General features: G+C 45.5%; 1 protein-coding gene across 2 annotated transcripts in view; it reads right to left on the bottom strand.

Annotated features, from left to right (window-relative positions):
• The window catches only part of ABCA1 (ATP binding cassette subfamily A member 1), a 108,754-nt gene that overhangs the window by 34,350 nt on the left and 58,417 nt on the right, over positions 1–15,987 (bottom strand). For both annotated transcript variants that reach the window (XR_014542954.1, XM_083592615.1), the window contains exons 9-20: positions 14,051–14,291; positions 13,458–13,597; positions 11,544–11,660; positions 8,060–8,248; positions 7,366–7,571; positions 7,094–7,270; positions 6,229–6,451; positions 4,980–5,201; positions 3,416–3,620; positions 1,596–1,706; positions 725–896; positions 499–630 (exon numbers count right to left, since the gene is read on the bottom strand). Coding sequence is in view for 1 of the 2 variants with exons in the window: in XM_083592615.1 (XP_083448741.1) it covers positions 499–630; positions 725–896; positions 1,596–1,706; positions 3,416–3,620; positions 4,980–5,201; positions 6,229–6,451; positions 7,094–7,270; positions 7,366–7,571; positions 8,060–8,248; positions 11,544–11,660; positions 13,458–13,597; positions 14,051–14,291 (2,135 nt within the window). In the remaining variant the exon portion in view is untranslated. The remainder of the gene's footprint in view (positions 1–498; positions 631–724; positions 897–1,595; positions 1,707–3,415; positions 3,621–4,979; positions 5,202–6,228; positions 6,452–7,093; positions 7,271–7,365; positions 7,572–8,059; positions 8,249–11,543; positions 11,661–13,457; positions 13,598–14,050; positions 14,292–15,987) is intronic.

Genomic DNA, 15,987 nt, shown 5'->3' with positions numbered 1-15,987 from the left:
ACACATACTGTCTGTTCCTTGTCATCCAGTTTTGAAGTGCTAACGTGATAATAAAAATACATATAATTGTACCTTGGATCCCAAATGTCTTGGTACTTGGACGTTTTGGTTCCCGAACGCCGCAAACCCGGAAGTGAGTGTTCCAGTTTGCGAATGTTCTTTGGAACCTGAACGCCCGACGGGGCTTCTGCAGCTTCCGATTGGCTGCAGGAGCTTCCTTCAGCCAATCAGAAGCCATGCTTTGGTTTCTGAATGTTTTGGAAGTCGAATGGACTTCCGGAACAGATTCCGTTTGACTTCTGAGGTACGATGGTATTCAGAGGCAGAATCCCAAATTAGGCATGATAGGAAACTGCCTTATACCAGGTTGGATAACATATTGTCTTTGCTGATTCTCTCTCTCTAAACACACACCCCCCTATCACAATCTTGGGAATTTTGCTAGTTAAGAAACAAATGAAAAGGTGCAAGGGAATGGTGATTCATAGCGTGACTCACTCATCAAACAGGACATTGTGCTGGGGGCAGACACCCAGATTCTTCCGGATGGTGCTGAGCTCAGAACGGATGTCTTTGCCAAGGATGAAGGCTGTGCCCGAAGTTGGGGGGAATAACCCAGTCAGGATGGACCTAAATATAACAAAAGGGAAGTTGAGTGCAAACAAGCAAAGCGAAGCATGACTTTGGAAGGTGTTTTCCCACCATACCAATTTTGCTCTCTTACATTGTGGTGGTTTTCCCAGCTCCGTTGTGTCCCAGGAAGGAGGTAATCTGCCCTTCGTAGAAATTCAGAGTAAGGCCGTCGACAGCCAGTTTCTTGCCATCACGGTAAACCTTCACCAGGCTTTGAATCGACACCCCAAGGTGAAGATGACTTGGCTCTTCCTCCATGCAGACTGTTGCAACAGGAAAGTAAATCTACTTAGTGAGGCACGGAGTGTTTATAATATCTGCAAGCTACCGTATTTTTTGCTCCGTAAGATGCACCTATTTTTTAGAGGGGGAATGCAAGAAAAAAAATATTCTTTAAAGGGAGTGTTGAGCAGAGCCCGTATGCATCCCAGGCTCTGCTCAGCGCTCCCTTTCATGAGCTGCATGGAGTGTGTGTGCGGCGCTTGCAGGCTTTTCCCCGAGGAGGGAGAAAGGCAGCCTGTCACTGACACACACGTTCCCCGCGGCTCTTGTGGGCTTTTCCGGGAGGTGGGGGAAGGGACAGAAGGGCTAAACCAGAAGCTAGAACAGCAAGAGGGAGCACTGCGCAGTGATCCCTCTTGCTGTTCTGGCTTCTGAGATAGCCGCGCAGCCTGCATTTGCTCCATAAGACGCACACACATTTCCCCTTACTTTTTAGGAGGGAAAAAGTGTGTCTTATAGAGCGAAAAATATGGTACTTCAGCATTGGGCTGGACAGCAGGGGGCAGAGAGAGAACTGGGGTGTGACCTAAAAAAAAAAAAAGGGTTTTCCGAATCCAAGGGGCTGCAGGTCTTATGAAATCAAACTGAGAACAGCAGGGAACCTTATCCATTGGAAAGGATTCCACCAGAGAAGCCTGGTTTGCCACTGAATAAAATGTAGGAGAACACCAGTTGCTTACTTTCAGATGAATTTTTGTGAAGAGAAGGGGTCTGTTGCTCTCCAGATTGCTCACCACACCAGTAGGACTTCGTAAAGGGAAAGTACCAGGGTCTGGGGATGCCGTATTGACCTAAACAAAAAGGGACAAAATGACCTGGGTGAGACTCGGGGGGAAATCATTCAGATGTGCAGAAGATAAGATGCATCTCCAAGTACTGAATTTTGCAAAGATTGGAGCCCGATCTGTCCATATTATCTAGTCACTTTACCAAACACCCTTCCCACACCTTGAGGTGGCTAAAGGTAGTTTGTATGGAGTAGCTTCAACCCGCCAGAAACAATCCAGCCAAGGGAGTGAATATGCTTGGACTAACCACAGACCTGGGGAACGGAAGGATTGCTAACGGCTGCGAGGAACACTCTGCCCTTGATCTTTGGAGGAAGCAGCCTCATAACAGTGATGTAAGAGGACCAAAGGCATTTCACTGCCTCAGGTGAAGGACAAGACAACACCACTGTCCTGTTCCATGCACAAAAGTGGGCTGGGTTAGCACCTGAAAGCTACTAAAATGCTGGCACCTGAACAGCATCCTCCATTGCAGGACAAGGATACAGGGCAAGCCACATGCAGCTCTGTCCTCTCCTCTTCCCTATAGCCTCTGCTGCCTTAGGTGACCAGCTCACTTTGCTCAACAGCAGAGTCAGCCCTGTCTAATGCATAACCTTTTTATTACATTTTCAGATTTTACAAGTTCTTTTAAACAACAAATCTCTCATATCCGCTGACTTCCCATCCACCCTTCCACAGTGTTCTAAAGCTGCTATGTTACAGTGGTACCTCGGGTTACATATGCTTCAGGTTACATACGCTTCAGGTTACACACTCCGCTAACCCAGAAATAGTGCTTCAGTTTAAGAACTTTGCTTCAGGATAAGAACAGAAATCGGGCTCTGGTGGCGTGGCAGTAGCAGGAGGCCCAATTAGCTAAAGTGGTGCTTCAGGTTAAGAACAGTTTCAGGTTAAAAACGGACCTCCGGAATGAATTAAGTACTTAACCTGAGGTACCACTGTACTTACATTTTACCCATTACAGTGGTACCTCTGGTTAGGTACTTAATTTGTTCTGGAGGTCCGTTCTTAACCTGAAACTGTTCTTAACCTGAGGTACCACTTAAGCTAATGGGGCCTCCCAGTGATGCCGTGCTGCCGCCGCGTGATTTCTGTTCTCATCCTGAAGCAAAGTTCTTAACCCGAGGTACTATTTCTGGGTTAGCGGAGTCAGTAACCTGAAACGTCTGTAACCTGAAGCGTATGTAACCCAAGGTACCACTGTACATCAATTCTGACTTATTAAACTACCAATTCTCATCTGTTGCTATCCTGAATACGTTTTAACATAACCATGGTATTTTTTCTTCCAAACATTCCACAGATTATTTCCATTCTTCAAAAAAAATTCCCTCCTTTAATTCTAACAGTTGGTCTAGCCATCTCAACATATTCCACCATCTTCATAAGCCAAGCTTCTTTCAGTGGGACTTCTTCTTTCAATTTTTTGCACAAAGATTATTCTTGCCACCGTTGTAACACGCATAAACAAATCAAACAATTCCTTCAGAGCACAGTCAGCCCCGTCAAGGCTCTTGTACTTGCTATCTCTGGTGGATCTGCAAGAATCTGTCACCGCTCCTCCTCCTGTGAGACTGCTGTTTCTGGGATCTCCCATGGCTGGATAATAATATGGAAACAGCAGCATCCCTGACTTCCAAAGGGAGGGAAGTGGGGTAATGGGAAGTAATGGGCTAAGATGGAGAGAGATTTGATGTGCTACTGCTCACCTGGAAAGACAGCCTCGATGTACCAAGTCAGAACCCCATACAGCAGACTATCGAACAGCATCATACACACAGAAGTTGTCAGGTTGTAGCTGTCTCCTTCCAAAGGGCTCATGAAGACATTGTCCCATTGCAATCCAACACCCTGCTCTTCAAACAGGGAAAGGTACTCACTGCCGAACCCAAAGGCGACCGGAGAAAGCAGGCTCTGCAGAGGAAAAACACCAGTTAACATCCTGGGTGCATTCACTCACTCACTCACTCACTCACTCATGTTTTCAGTGCAAGAAAAGATTAACCCTGCCATAATGGCAACAGGGAACAAAAGCAAAAGCCGATTCAGCTGTGACCAAATGGGTACCTGAGCTAGATCCACATGGGTGGGACAAAGGATGCAGTTCCTTACCATCTGGTTATCATCTCTTTAGTATGGAGGCTGGCAATCAGGTGGTGAGGAACTATACCATTGGGCCTGCTCATGTAATCTCAAAACCAAATATTCCTGGAGCAGATATGGAATAAGTTGGGGGGAAGAGTTTCCAGCACCACTATGGGAAACATACACACACATCCCAGGATTTCCTGAGGACAGTGTTTGTGGCTGCAACTCTGTTTCAACAGAAGATACAACTCATGTGCTCCTTGAATGCCCTTTTTATAATGATCTTAGAAACAACCACATTTACCCATTGTTAAGATCACAGAAGGGAAGCTCACCCCTAGCAAAGACTTGTTTTTTGCTGTCCTATGTAGAGACGTATACAGTCATACCTCATGTTACGTTTGCTTCAGGTTACACATTTTCAGGTTGCATCCCACAGCGACCCGGAAGTAACAGAATGGGTTACTTTTGGGTTTCACTGCTTGCGCATGCGCGGCGAATTGCAACCCGTGCACGCACAGACGTGGGTTGCGTTCTGTTCAGGTTGTGAATAGGCCTCTGGAACAGGTCCCGTTTGCAACCAGAGGTACCACTGTATATACTTCAGAATATCTAAATTTCTTGCTAAGGCTCTACAAATCTGTGCTATTAAACTTAAAGGGGGTATGGGAAATGAATTATCCTTTAAAGGTTAAGGAGCAGAAATGTAAATCTCTATTATTATTATTATTATTACTATTATTATTATAGTTATCATTTGTATAATGGCTGCCTGCTAAAACACAATGAACTGACTTGATCCCAACTTTCCCCCAAAGTGCTAAAGGGTGTAGGTGATATACATATTATTTTCATAATAACCCTGGGAGGTAGATTAGGCTGAGAGTTGGTAACTGGCTCAACACTGCCCAGTGAGTTTCGTGGCCATGTGGTCATTTGAACTCTGATCTCCCAGGTCCTAATTCAATACTCTAACAACTACACTGGTGTAGTGAAACCAATTAAAGTTTGATTAAAAGTTGAAAGAATTAGGGAATGGGGGAAGGGGATGTGCAGGACCAACCCCCAACCCCCCCAAAAGAAATTAGTCCAAGAAGGTCTGCCCAGACCGGATTAAAAAAAGATCTCTCCTTGCTGGCAGTGCTACCCTCCCCTCGGCACCCCATCCCCCTTGCACTGACTCACCGCAAACGTTTTGAGAGAGAAGGTCATGTAATCATGCCAGGCAAAATTCAACGTGCAAGGCAAGTAGAGAGTAAAGTAGATGATCCCTGCGCAAGCTGCCGCCAAGTTGGCCCTTGAGAAAAAGGTGCTGATGAGGAAGCACTGTGTTATGGTCACTATGCCAAAGATAGACAGGAAGACAAACACCACACTGGGGTCACTGTAGGGCAGCAGGTTTCCTTTCTGGAGAAAGAGAGGACCAGTTGTACAGCCATGAAACATTTGACAATTCACATTTCATCATTGCTTTATTATTATCACAACTTATTACAATTACTAGCATTACTGTTATTGTTTGTACACACCTGCGGTGGTTTACATTAACATGTGGGGGCAAACATGTGTTTGCAGTAAGCAAGTTGATGTGTCAGACATACAGAGGCAGTCCTATGGGGCCTGGCAGGGTAGGATATAGATCCTTGGCCAATGTGTTTAGCTATCAAACCCACATTTGCTACTGTGGAATATGTGAAAAGGAGCTTAGCCATCCCATCTTACAAAAAAAGAACGGTCACCTCTGAGCTCATGTGTTCTTTCTGAAGACAATATTATTATTATTAGCCACTCTGGGCAGCTTCCAACATATACAAAAACTTCCTGATACAGGGCTGCCTTCAGATGTCTTCTGAAGACAGATGTGTTGTATAGTTACTTATCTCCTTGACATTTGATGGGAGGGCATTCCACAGGGTGGGCTCCACCACTGAGAAGGCCCCCGTCACCTCACTTCTCTCAATGAGGGAATCACCAGAAGGCCCTCGGAGCTGGACCTCAGTGTCTGGCTGAACGATGGGTGTGTGTGTGTTTGTGTGTGGAGATGCTCTTTCAGGTATACAAGGCCGAGGCCGTTTAGGGCTTTAAAGATCAGCACCAACATTGTGCTTGGAAATGTACTGGAAGCCAATGTTTCAGAACCAGTATTCATTGACTACTATGCTCTGCTATTATTTTTACGTTCTTGTTCATCCTTAAAGGGAGCGCAGGCAAGCAATTTATACCACAGGATGCATTCTTCTATCCCCTTACCTGGGAGTAAGTCCCATGGAACTCAGTGGGACTTACTCAAGAACATAAGAAGAGATCTGTAGCTAAGGTGAGAATTGAACGGTGGGGGATCCTAATATTGCATGGTAAGCCACTATAGTAGATCAACAGTTGTGGATTAGACATCCTATTAACCAAAGGAGTGAGAACGTGGAGCCAGGCTAACCTTGAGGATGAGTGTCAGGAGCCCAGCGCTCATGAGAAGGGGGATGAGGCTGCTAATGAACCAGCTGAGCCAGAGGGTGCCGTTGTTTAGGCCCATAATCCTCATGGTCTCTTTCAGGCGGGCCTCCTTTTCGTACACAATGCCCTTGACGATCACGGCCACAGAGTAGATCCAAGCCAGAGTCATGAAGAGGGGCATGGAGCCGCTCATGACACGCAAGAATCTGCAGAGGGGAAACCAGAGGAAGGCCAAGACTTGGGGTTATCGTTTATTGGTAACAAGTTTAAGGCAGACCAAAAGGAATACTTCGTCATGCAGTGTGTAATTCACCTTTCAAGATTCGATGGCGGCTGCCTGCCTGCTTACAAAGCTTTTCTAAAGAATGAGAATTTGTCTATGAGTGGCTACCATAATAGCTAAACAGAAAGTCGATGTTCTGAATGCTGGGGAAAACAAGGGGGAGACCATTTCTGCTTGGTTTCAGAGCCATCTGTCCAGCCACTGCTGGAAACAGAATCTAGATTGCCCTCTCCTCCCCCTCCAGCGCTATCTTGGACCCAAGAAGTATGAGCTGCTCTAGGAGGCTAACCTGCCACCATCTTGAAAGCTTCCTCAAAGATGACCCATGGAGGCTTTATAGAGAAGCTTGCCTTGCCCCAGGAAGTGGCATCTTTGAGAAAATGTCACCACTTGAAGAAGACTCCCAAACCCCATCATGGAGGTTCTTTCCTGTCACTGCCTCTGCAGTCGGGTGAAGAACCAGCTCACGTTTCTCCAAAATCTGCCACCCTAAAACTCAGGTCCACTCTGACTTAAGCAGAGTCAGCCACGCCAGGGGACCACTCACTCAGAGACTGTCACTTACACATCATCCACATAACAGGGGTAGGGCATCTGCTGAACGTAGACTCCCGTTTTCTTCTCGGAGCCGGTCACAGTACGGATGATCGCCTGCTCTATCACATCCTGCAAGTAAGCAAAGCCTCCCCAGACGTAGCGCATGTCCTCAAAAGGATCAGCTCGAGGACCTGGATCCCAGTACCTATAGCACCAAAGCAAAACAATAGTTGGGTCAGAATTCTCACGCCCATTCCTGTTAATCGCTAACCTACCAAGGCCTCTTTGAGGACTGCTCACCCGTCCTTAATTTTGTTTGTTCTCTCCACGCTATCGATGTCCATCCTTATCTTGTACTTGACATGTTGCGGCAACTTCACGCTGCTAGGAGTGATTCCGGAGAAAACGATGCCTGCCCAAAACCTCCTCTGATCCAGCAGCTCCAGGGACTTGTCGATAAGCCGCACTTCACTAGGCATGGCTTCCAGTTTGTCCAGATTGACACACTGCAACCATGACGGACAAAATGAATCAGAACCTGGACTGAAGTTTCTTTGAGAAGCAAATATTTGCGCAAACACTGAAATAAGAAGCATGCACCATTTCTGTCCGATTAAATGCTACAGTGCCAGTGTGGTGTAGTGGTCATAGTGTCAAGACTAAGATCAAGAATGGTGGACTTTGACTTACATCATCAAGTCGAAATGTAGCTTTCCCCCCAAAAGATGTGGGCTCAGCGGACTGGGTACTCTTAGGGACACCTAAGCTCTAGTCCATTTGGCCAGCTAAGGAGGCCCACTGATGACATCTTTTCTGAGAGTGCTCTTCCCCCACCGCCCAAATCCTGAAAAATGGCCTTGTGTATCTCTTAGGACCAGTTTCTGTTCTGCAGTCTATTGCAGAAATCATTCTTTCTGAATTGACTTGGAGAGAGAAAAGGAATAGCCCCAATAATAATGAACAAGATCAAAACACTAGTAAATATGAGACTCACTTCCATGAAGCGGGAAATAGTCAGAACAGCATGGTCAGTTTCATTGAAAGCTTCCCTCCAGGTGCGGGTTGAGCCATTCACCGGATGGACATCCTCCGGGTTCTTTGCCAAGAACAGGGATAGATCTTCTACGGTCCAGCTTGAACCCATTAAGTGGTGTTTCCAAAGGAACTTGTTCTTCAGTAACGTCTGGTGTTAGCAACATAGCGAAGAAACTTAGTAAAATTCACCATGAAGTAAGAGCAAAGAGCATAAATAGCATTTCACAGATCTATTGCCTGTGTTTGCACAGAACAGCAGGATGAACAAACCAAGAAGCTTTGGCTTCCCATTACACCCAACTCATGGATGGTGGCCTCTTGTTCCCTAACAAACCGTGATCAATGGCCAGGCTGAAGCCATTAGTTTGGGGCTAACTTACTAAGGAAGCCACACACCATAGTCCTGGGTTTAGATGGAATGGGAAGCCTAAACTACTTGATTTGTTTGTCACACTTGTACCAGGGGAGGAGTAAGTGATCAGGCAACCGACTAAAGCGTGCCGCTCATCCAAAGTAAACCATGACAAGTCAAGATGTCTGGATTGTCATTGCGAGAGAACACAGTCACTGTCAGTCTTCCCACTTGCAGCTCAATCTCAGGCTTACTGCTACTGGACAAAACCTCTTTCCTACACCTACACTAGAATTCAGATTAGGTGGGAAAGGCTGCTCATTATTTAATGGTGTATTCCACTATTTTGGACATGCCCAGACTGCTTGTTGCCTAACTCTCAGTTGCCTGGTTATGAGCAATTGGGTGGAATATTGCCTGCGTAAATTTGCAGGCAGTATTTCTGTCACTATGATCACTGAAGGAGGGGCCTGGAAGACCCCTGAGAGGCCAGGCCCCCTCAGGCTTCCTTGTGACAGTGGTCCTGAGTAGGACTCTAGTGACACTACTGCTACACAGGGCATAAATTGAACTGGGTAAGCTGAACATTCACATGATAGCTCAGTTAGCTATCATATGGGACAGCTGCATATTCCTGTATTGCAAGGGGTTGAACTAGATGATTCTTAGGGTCCCTTCCTACTCTACAATTCTAAGATTCTATGATGGTCTTGTTCTGCTGATTGTCAGATCTGAGCCTTCCCTTTCCACAATTTCTATTTTTGGCTCACTAGGCGGCAGCCTTGTACAACATCTCAGCAGGGAAGCGACAGCAGTTGCTGAAAGCAAACAAACAAGGCCCTGTTGAAAACTGGAGAGGGGCAAGGGAAGAAATGTGTTTCAGCTGCTTGGCGATTGTTAAAAGCACTGCCAGCACTGTCTAGAGAGCACAGGCAAAGAGGCAACGAAGCATAAATGGAATATTAACGTCATAACACAGGGTTCCTCCGATGCCATGAAGCCAGAGGGAGCCTCTCTCGCACAGCGAGCTACAGGGCTCTTCAAACGAGTTAGGAACAAATCAGAAACTGGGCATATCAGATTCCCCCCCCCCTCCCCTTTTTAAATGCATGTTCCGTATTTATACTGTGTCAAAGAGTTCAGTTAACAAGTTGAGGTGCCATGGTAACCAAACTCTGGCCACGTTTGCAGGGCCAGCCATTATGCAGTGGGAGGTGCCCCCGTTGGCCAATTTGGGAAGGTATCATCATAAATCAGCAACATGTCTATTTCCCAGCTTATGCTTAGCTCCATGAAGGACAGCCATGGGAGTGGCACCAAAATTTGGGGTTGTATATGCCATATTAGTATGTTTATAGTTTGACCACAGAGAAGAACTTAATGAGGATGGTTTTGGCTCTGTGTTACACATTATGCTTCCCTCTTATCAGCGAAGGGGGAAGACCTGTTCCAAACAGCAGGCCAGGACAACGGGACGCACACACAAGGAGAGGGAATTTCTGAAAATGTGGGTGAAACGAAAGGTATGCAGAAAAATATTTGAAATTTGCAAATGGAACGTGAGTAAAACATAGCAAAATCAACAACTGCACATGGACACTGTCCTAATGCTTCCATAGAACTCTGGCAGGATTAGGGTTGCCAGGATTATTAGGGTTGCCATATTTCAGAAAGCGAAAATCCAGACAGAAAAGTTGTTTTGAGCCCTCCCCTGCTGTACAGCACTGAAGATTTTGGTCCCTAACAGTCCACAGGCACACGCCCTGTTAAAACATCGAAACAAGTCACAACATCATGTTGCAACACCCACTTGTTTTCCTTCTGATTAATATGTGCAGAAATGGGAAACAGAGGGAGCCATAAAAAAGACCACCATCCGGCTGGGCGGAAAGGTCATCCACCAGAGAACCTGGCTTGCATCCTCTCCGGGACATCACAGAGCACACTTTGTGTTCTTGTGAACTCTAAACAAAAAGTCTGTCTTTAGAGAATGCTACCACCTGAACATCTCTCCCACTGTCACAACTGACCATATGTGCTGCTGCAAAATGTATCTGCTGAGGCAGCTGGCCAGACACTTCTTGTTTTCTGGCAGCAGGTACACAGGCAGCAATGAGGTGTTCTCCTCACACGTGACGGTCCCTACAGTTTCTCTGTTTTCTCATAGAAGTTGTGGGTGAGTCAGGCTCCATAAGAAAGCAGTGGATTTAACAAAAGAGTTATGTGGTCGATCTGGATCTGAACAGGTTATTAGGCTTCCAGGGTGATTAATGGGACATCCTGAGCTTTAGGTCACTGGCAGGACAGTTTTCTTCTCTCTCTTCCTAGTAAGCTTCATGGCTTGAGAAGGAATTTCAACCCCCCAGCAATGCAAACTACATCACACTGGCTCTCCAATAGCAAATAGCACACTGACCTTGTATTGGAATTTTTTAAAGGCAATATTACAATACCATAAAGGTTGAAATGAATTATTGTTGTTATTCCAAATAGTTATTTAAATACAATGCTTGTTTTTCACACATCTGGATAGCGCCAGTATGACCTGCGTCTGTTTCCTCTGTTAAAACGGGTGAGGTAATATTTAATCACATTCGTCTCTAGTTCAGTGCCCCATGTAATGTGATTATGGCAGAACTCAACATAACAGAATGTGAAGCCTGCCTGTACTTGAATAGCCCCTCGTTTCACATTCATTATGGGCCATGTCCTTGGCAGGTGAACACACACAGCAGCCTGCGGAAGGGAGGATGCAGGCCTGATTTATATGCTGGCCAGAATCTGCCTGAGTTGTGCACAACAAATCACCCAACCTGGCACTTGGGGAAATCACAGAGGGGAGAGCTATTGTCTAGAAGGAATCACCTTCCTGCCGAATCTCAGGTTAGAGTCACATTGTACAGACAAGGAGGCCCTGCCCAAGCAAGCTTGTCAGAAGAAATGAGGTACTACATAGACATGCACGCACTCGCTCGAGGCCAAAGCGCCAATCACGATACCAAAGTAAACAGATTAAAATCACTTCTTGTAAACTGGTCTCCTAAGAAATATCCAATGTTATCTGAGGAGCGAGAAGTTATGGCATACTGACCCGAACTAGATCCATTTCCTGGCTTTCCTCCATGAACACTTTTATCTTTGGTCTTATCTCCTCCCACATCCCTCCGAGATCACGGAAGACACTCAGCTCCTGGAACGTCTTGTTTACCTGCCAGGATAGTGAAACGGTCAAAGGTGACATCGAAAAGGTAACAACCAGGGACAGAAATTTGTCCGTCCCCCCCCAAGATGATTAAGTTGTTTATGTATGCAACAACAGTGGCTAGGGTTCTCTATGCACAAAAATGGAAAAAGTAATTCCCACCAAAGAAGAATGGATAAGTAAGGTGATGGACTATGCTGAACTGGCAAAGTCAACAGCCAAAATAAGAGAACCTAATAATGTTTGCTTTGTGGAAGAATAATATTGATGTTACGGTATAAGAGTTTGAAGGCAGCATGTAGCAGAGGGGGAGAAATAAAAACACCATGGAAAATGGGGTGGAAAGTTGGAAAAAATATAAAATTATTATTTATGTTAAATTTTTGAAAATTTATTTTAAAAAACAAAAAAGGTGACAACCTGCAGAACAGGCTAAAAAGAGTGGCTCTCCCTGACTTCTGCCCTAAGAAGAAGCAGTGTTGGCTTTATCTTTCAGTATCAACGGCCCTTGATTCAATTCTGGACATTAGAACCCAGTTGCAACATATCCCCCACCCCACCCCCATCAGTCAAGCAGTTTATTACGTCTTTCTCCACTCTTCTGCCCCTTCAGCTTTGCAACATCAAAACATCAAGCACTGCAGTGCTTGAACATAAAACCTAGCTGTTCTTGAGCATCTGCCTGGGTCAGCAAATGTAGCATGTGAGCGAGGACCTTACGAATGTTAAAGCAGAATTGCATAAATGAGCAGAACGTTCCAGTACAGCATATCAGCACAGAATCTGCCAGAGTTACAATGGCACAGGATTCAGTCAGGCCTTCGGCAATGTCTTCTTATGGACAAGAAGTGCTGTGCAAACCATGTTTCCCGAAAGGCAGAAAAAATGCCCAAGAATATAATGTATACACTTAAAAAGTGTGGCTGCACACATGACCCTTCCTTATACTGAGCCAAGTTATTGCTTCATTTAACCCAGTATTGTCACTGGAAGTTCTTTAAGGCTAAGCAAAAATGCCACCTTCTAAATCTGCCATTCCACTTGCAGTCAATTTGAAGGGGTAGTTGAGTGTTTTGGGAGAAGGATTTAAAGTCTTCAAAATGTTAGCAAATACAATGGCAGAGGTTTCTTCTCTCTCTCTCTCTCTCTCTCTCTCTCTCTCTCCCTCTCCCTCTCCCTCTCCCTCTCCCTCTCCCTCTCCCTCTCCCTCTCTCTCTGCAGTCCAGCTGCAGGAGCAGAGGTCTCTGCAATGGTTGTTTGGCTTCCTGGCCAGCTCACAGATCCACCCACCCCAACAGTCACAAGGACAGAGAGCAAGGCAGGGGCTTCAGGGACATCAGCAAACTGGTTAGCCAGACATGAGTCCATTCTGAAGAACCAGGAAGTGGACACAGCCTCTAGTTCCTATATAAGCTGCCAGTAAGAGTTGAATCATTGTTGGAAGGAAAACCTCATTGGTGCTCCAAGCTCCAGAATACAGCCTCCTCCAGACTGGGAAAATGCGACCAAGTGCAAACTATGCGGCAAGCGGCAAGTCCGCTTTGACCCCCTACTCCAGCGGTTCTCAACCTGTGGGTCCCCAGATGTTGTTGGACTACAACTCCCATCATCCCTGAGCTCTGGCTTTGTTCGCTAGGGGTGATGGGAGTTGTAGTTCAACAACATCTGGGGACCCACAGGTTGAGAAAGGCTGCCCTACTCACTATTTTCAGTTCCCTCTTGTGCATTTGCTGCAGGAGCCCTGACAGCAACAGTACAAAGCCCCCCCCCTTTCCTTTGAACGATGTGGAATTGGGATCTTACCTCAGACATGACTGCCCTTGTTGCTGGCGTGTCAGGGGTGTACAAGACCTTCCCCATAAGCAAAGGTTTCAGAGCTCTCCATATGATTCTGGAAAGTGGGCTGGACTCCAGCTTCTTCATGAGGTCATTGCAGTAGGGTGCTTTAAAAGAGTTTAAAAGAAGAAGAGAAGAAGAGTTTGGATTTGATATCCCGCTTTATCACTACCCGAAGGAGTCTCAAGGAGGCTAACGTTCTCCTTTCCCTTCCTCCCCCACAACAAACACTCTGTGAGGTGCGTGAGGCTGAGAGACTTCAAAGAAGTGTGACTAGCCCAAGGTCACCCAGCAGCTGCATGTGGAGGAGCGGGGAAGCTAACCCGGTTCCCCAGATTACGAGACTACCGCTCTTAACCACTATACCACACTGGCTCCTATGGGAGATGAGCTAGGTGCACAGTATCTTTCTCACCTCAATCCTAGACAGCACACGCGGTATAGACAAATGCTATCCACCCATCATCATACAGTAGCTTCCTGCATCTTTGAAAATAAAAAAGGACTGTAATCCAAATGATCTGCCCAAAATTAATAAGCATGCACGGAGTTCCACTTACTTGTGTAGTTGTCATAGAAATCGGCAGCATCTTCGTCAGTGCTGTTGCTTCCAAAGAAAGCTTTGTAGTTGCTGTCTTCATACCAGTTGAGAGACTTGATCTGCAATCCCCCTCCCTCAGGATGTCCACAAACTATTCGGGATACCGCCTGGTAAATTTCGGTAGAAGAACTTGTGCTGTTCACATTGGTTAGGAACACCACCTCCTGCCTCATGTCGCTCCAGCTTTTCATGCTCCCGAGCTTTAGTTCAAAAGGGGAGGGAAAAAAATAGGGGTTCATCTACAGATCAAAGCTCAATCCATTTTCCTGTAAAACTGGTAACAAATATTACACCAAAGATCAATTGGTTCAAAAGCATCCCGAACAAACCTTAGATTTCCTATTGTGTCCAAGGAACAGAAACTGTTCCTTGGACACACCAGTTTCTATTTGTGCAAACTGCTTGCGTTCCATTGTATTCCCCACCATTCCATGGAAGGCGTGGAATGTATTCTTCTTGGGGAGCAAAATCCATTCATTCTCTCACCCCAGAAGAGTCACCTTCCTTTCAGGTGGAGTGTAAGAAGACAGGATATCAACAGGCCAAACTAATGAGCAAGCCCTTCTCTCCAATTTCTAAGGACTAATTTTCTTGGGGTTATGTCTATCCATAATTTGGACCCAACTTTAGTTACCGTATTTTTTGCTCTATAAGACTCACTTTTTCACTTCTAAAAAGTAAGGGGAAATGTGTGTGCGTCTTATGGAGCGAATGCAGGCTGCGCAGCTATCCCAGAAGCCAGAACAGCAAGAGGGATTGCTGCTTTTGCTGCGCAGCGATCCCTCTTGCTGTTCTGGCTTCTGAGATTCCGAATATTTTTTTTCTTGTTTTCCTCCTCCAAAAACTAGGTGCGTCTTGTGGTCTGGTGCGTCTTATAGAGCGAAAAATACGGTAAATGCCACTGGAGATATCCCAGTTTGATTTCACCAGCAAGCAGAATGTGTGAGCCTGAACTAACTCCATTATTTTTAATCACAAGCAATGGTATTTTTTGAATCACAGTCAATACAGCAGAAGATGAACTTCTACTGAAATATTTTAAAAAAGCTGCTTCTACATTGTGCAGTGCATGTCCAAATATCTGGAAAGGAATTTGCAACTCATGTGATGTTAGGTGAGCATTTCATGAGTACAATGATGAAGTCACACGTCCAGGGGGGGAAGCCACTGGGTAGTATTCAACTAATTTTTAATCATTGTCTAAGTTAGGCCCATTAATTTTAATGAGTCTACTCTGACCCATTGGCAGGGAAATAAATCCTATGAAATTAGATCTTTAAGTATTGCAGCAGCCAAATGTAACCTACAACTCCCTTTGTTTTATTTGTATCCTACTCTCTTCCTCCAAGAAACTCTTGGCTAATCCATTTTATCCTCAGGACCTTCCTATGAGATGGCTAAGGATGAGAAAGAAGGCTCCTATTGCTGAAATTGCTGGAACTCAATTCCAGCACCTCTCAGGTGCCACTGCCATTCTAAGAGGGAGGTGTTCACGGCGAGTTCCGGCACCTCTTTTTCCAGGAAAAATAGCACTGGTTATATGACACCATAGTTAGGCTTTCTGTGTCCTAAACTCTGCTTTGTTCCTCTTTCCTTTAAGGCTTATACGCCACTGCTCAAAAATCACATGGGCATGACATGAAGTCGAAGAACATTCAGGCGTTCTGATAGTTCTGACATCCCAATTGTCGTGATCTGCCACCTAAATTTAAAAGGAAGAGAACTGACATAAGAGTGATTGTACAAGACGTGACAGGAACATTCTAGAGAAAAGTGTGCAAAGTTCTTGCATTGCTTGACAACACTCAAGGCAGTGGGTTTATAAAGATATAGTTCAAAAACAGGAGAAGGGAGAAAGGAGGGGGAAATAAACTCACACACTAGTTCTTAGGTATA

Source organism: Podarcis filfolensis (assembly GCF_964270895.1).
Source record: "Podarcis filfolensis genome assembly, chromosome: 17".
In the NCBI taxonomy this organism is placed as follows: Eukaryota; Metazoa; Chordata; class Lepidosauria; order Squamata; family Lacertidae; genus Podarcis; species Podarcis filfolensis.
Note: the sequence above shows the minus strand (reverse complement) of the source record. Positions and strands in the feature narration are given on the sequence as shown.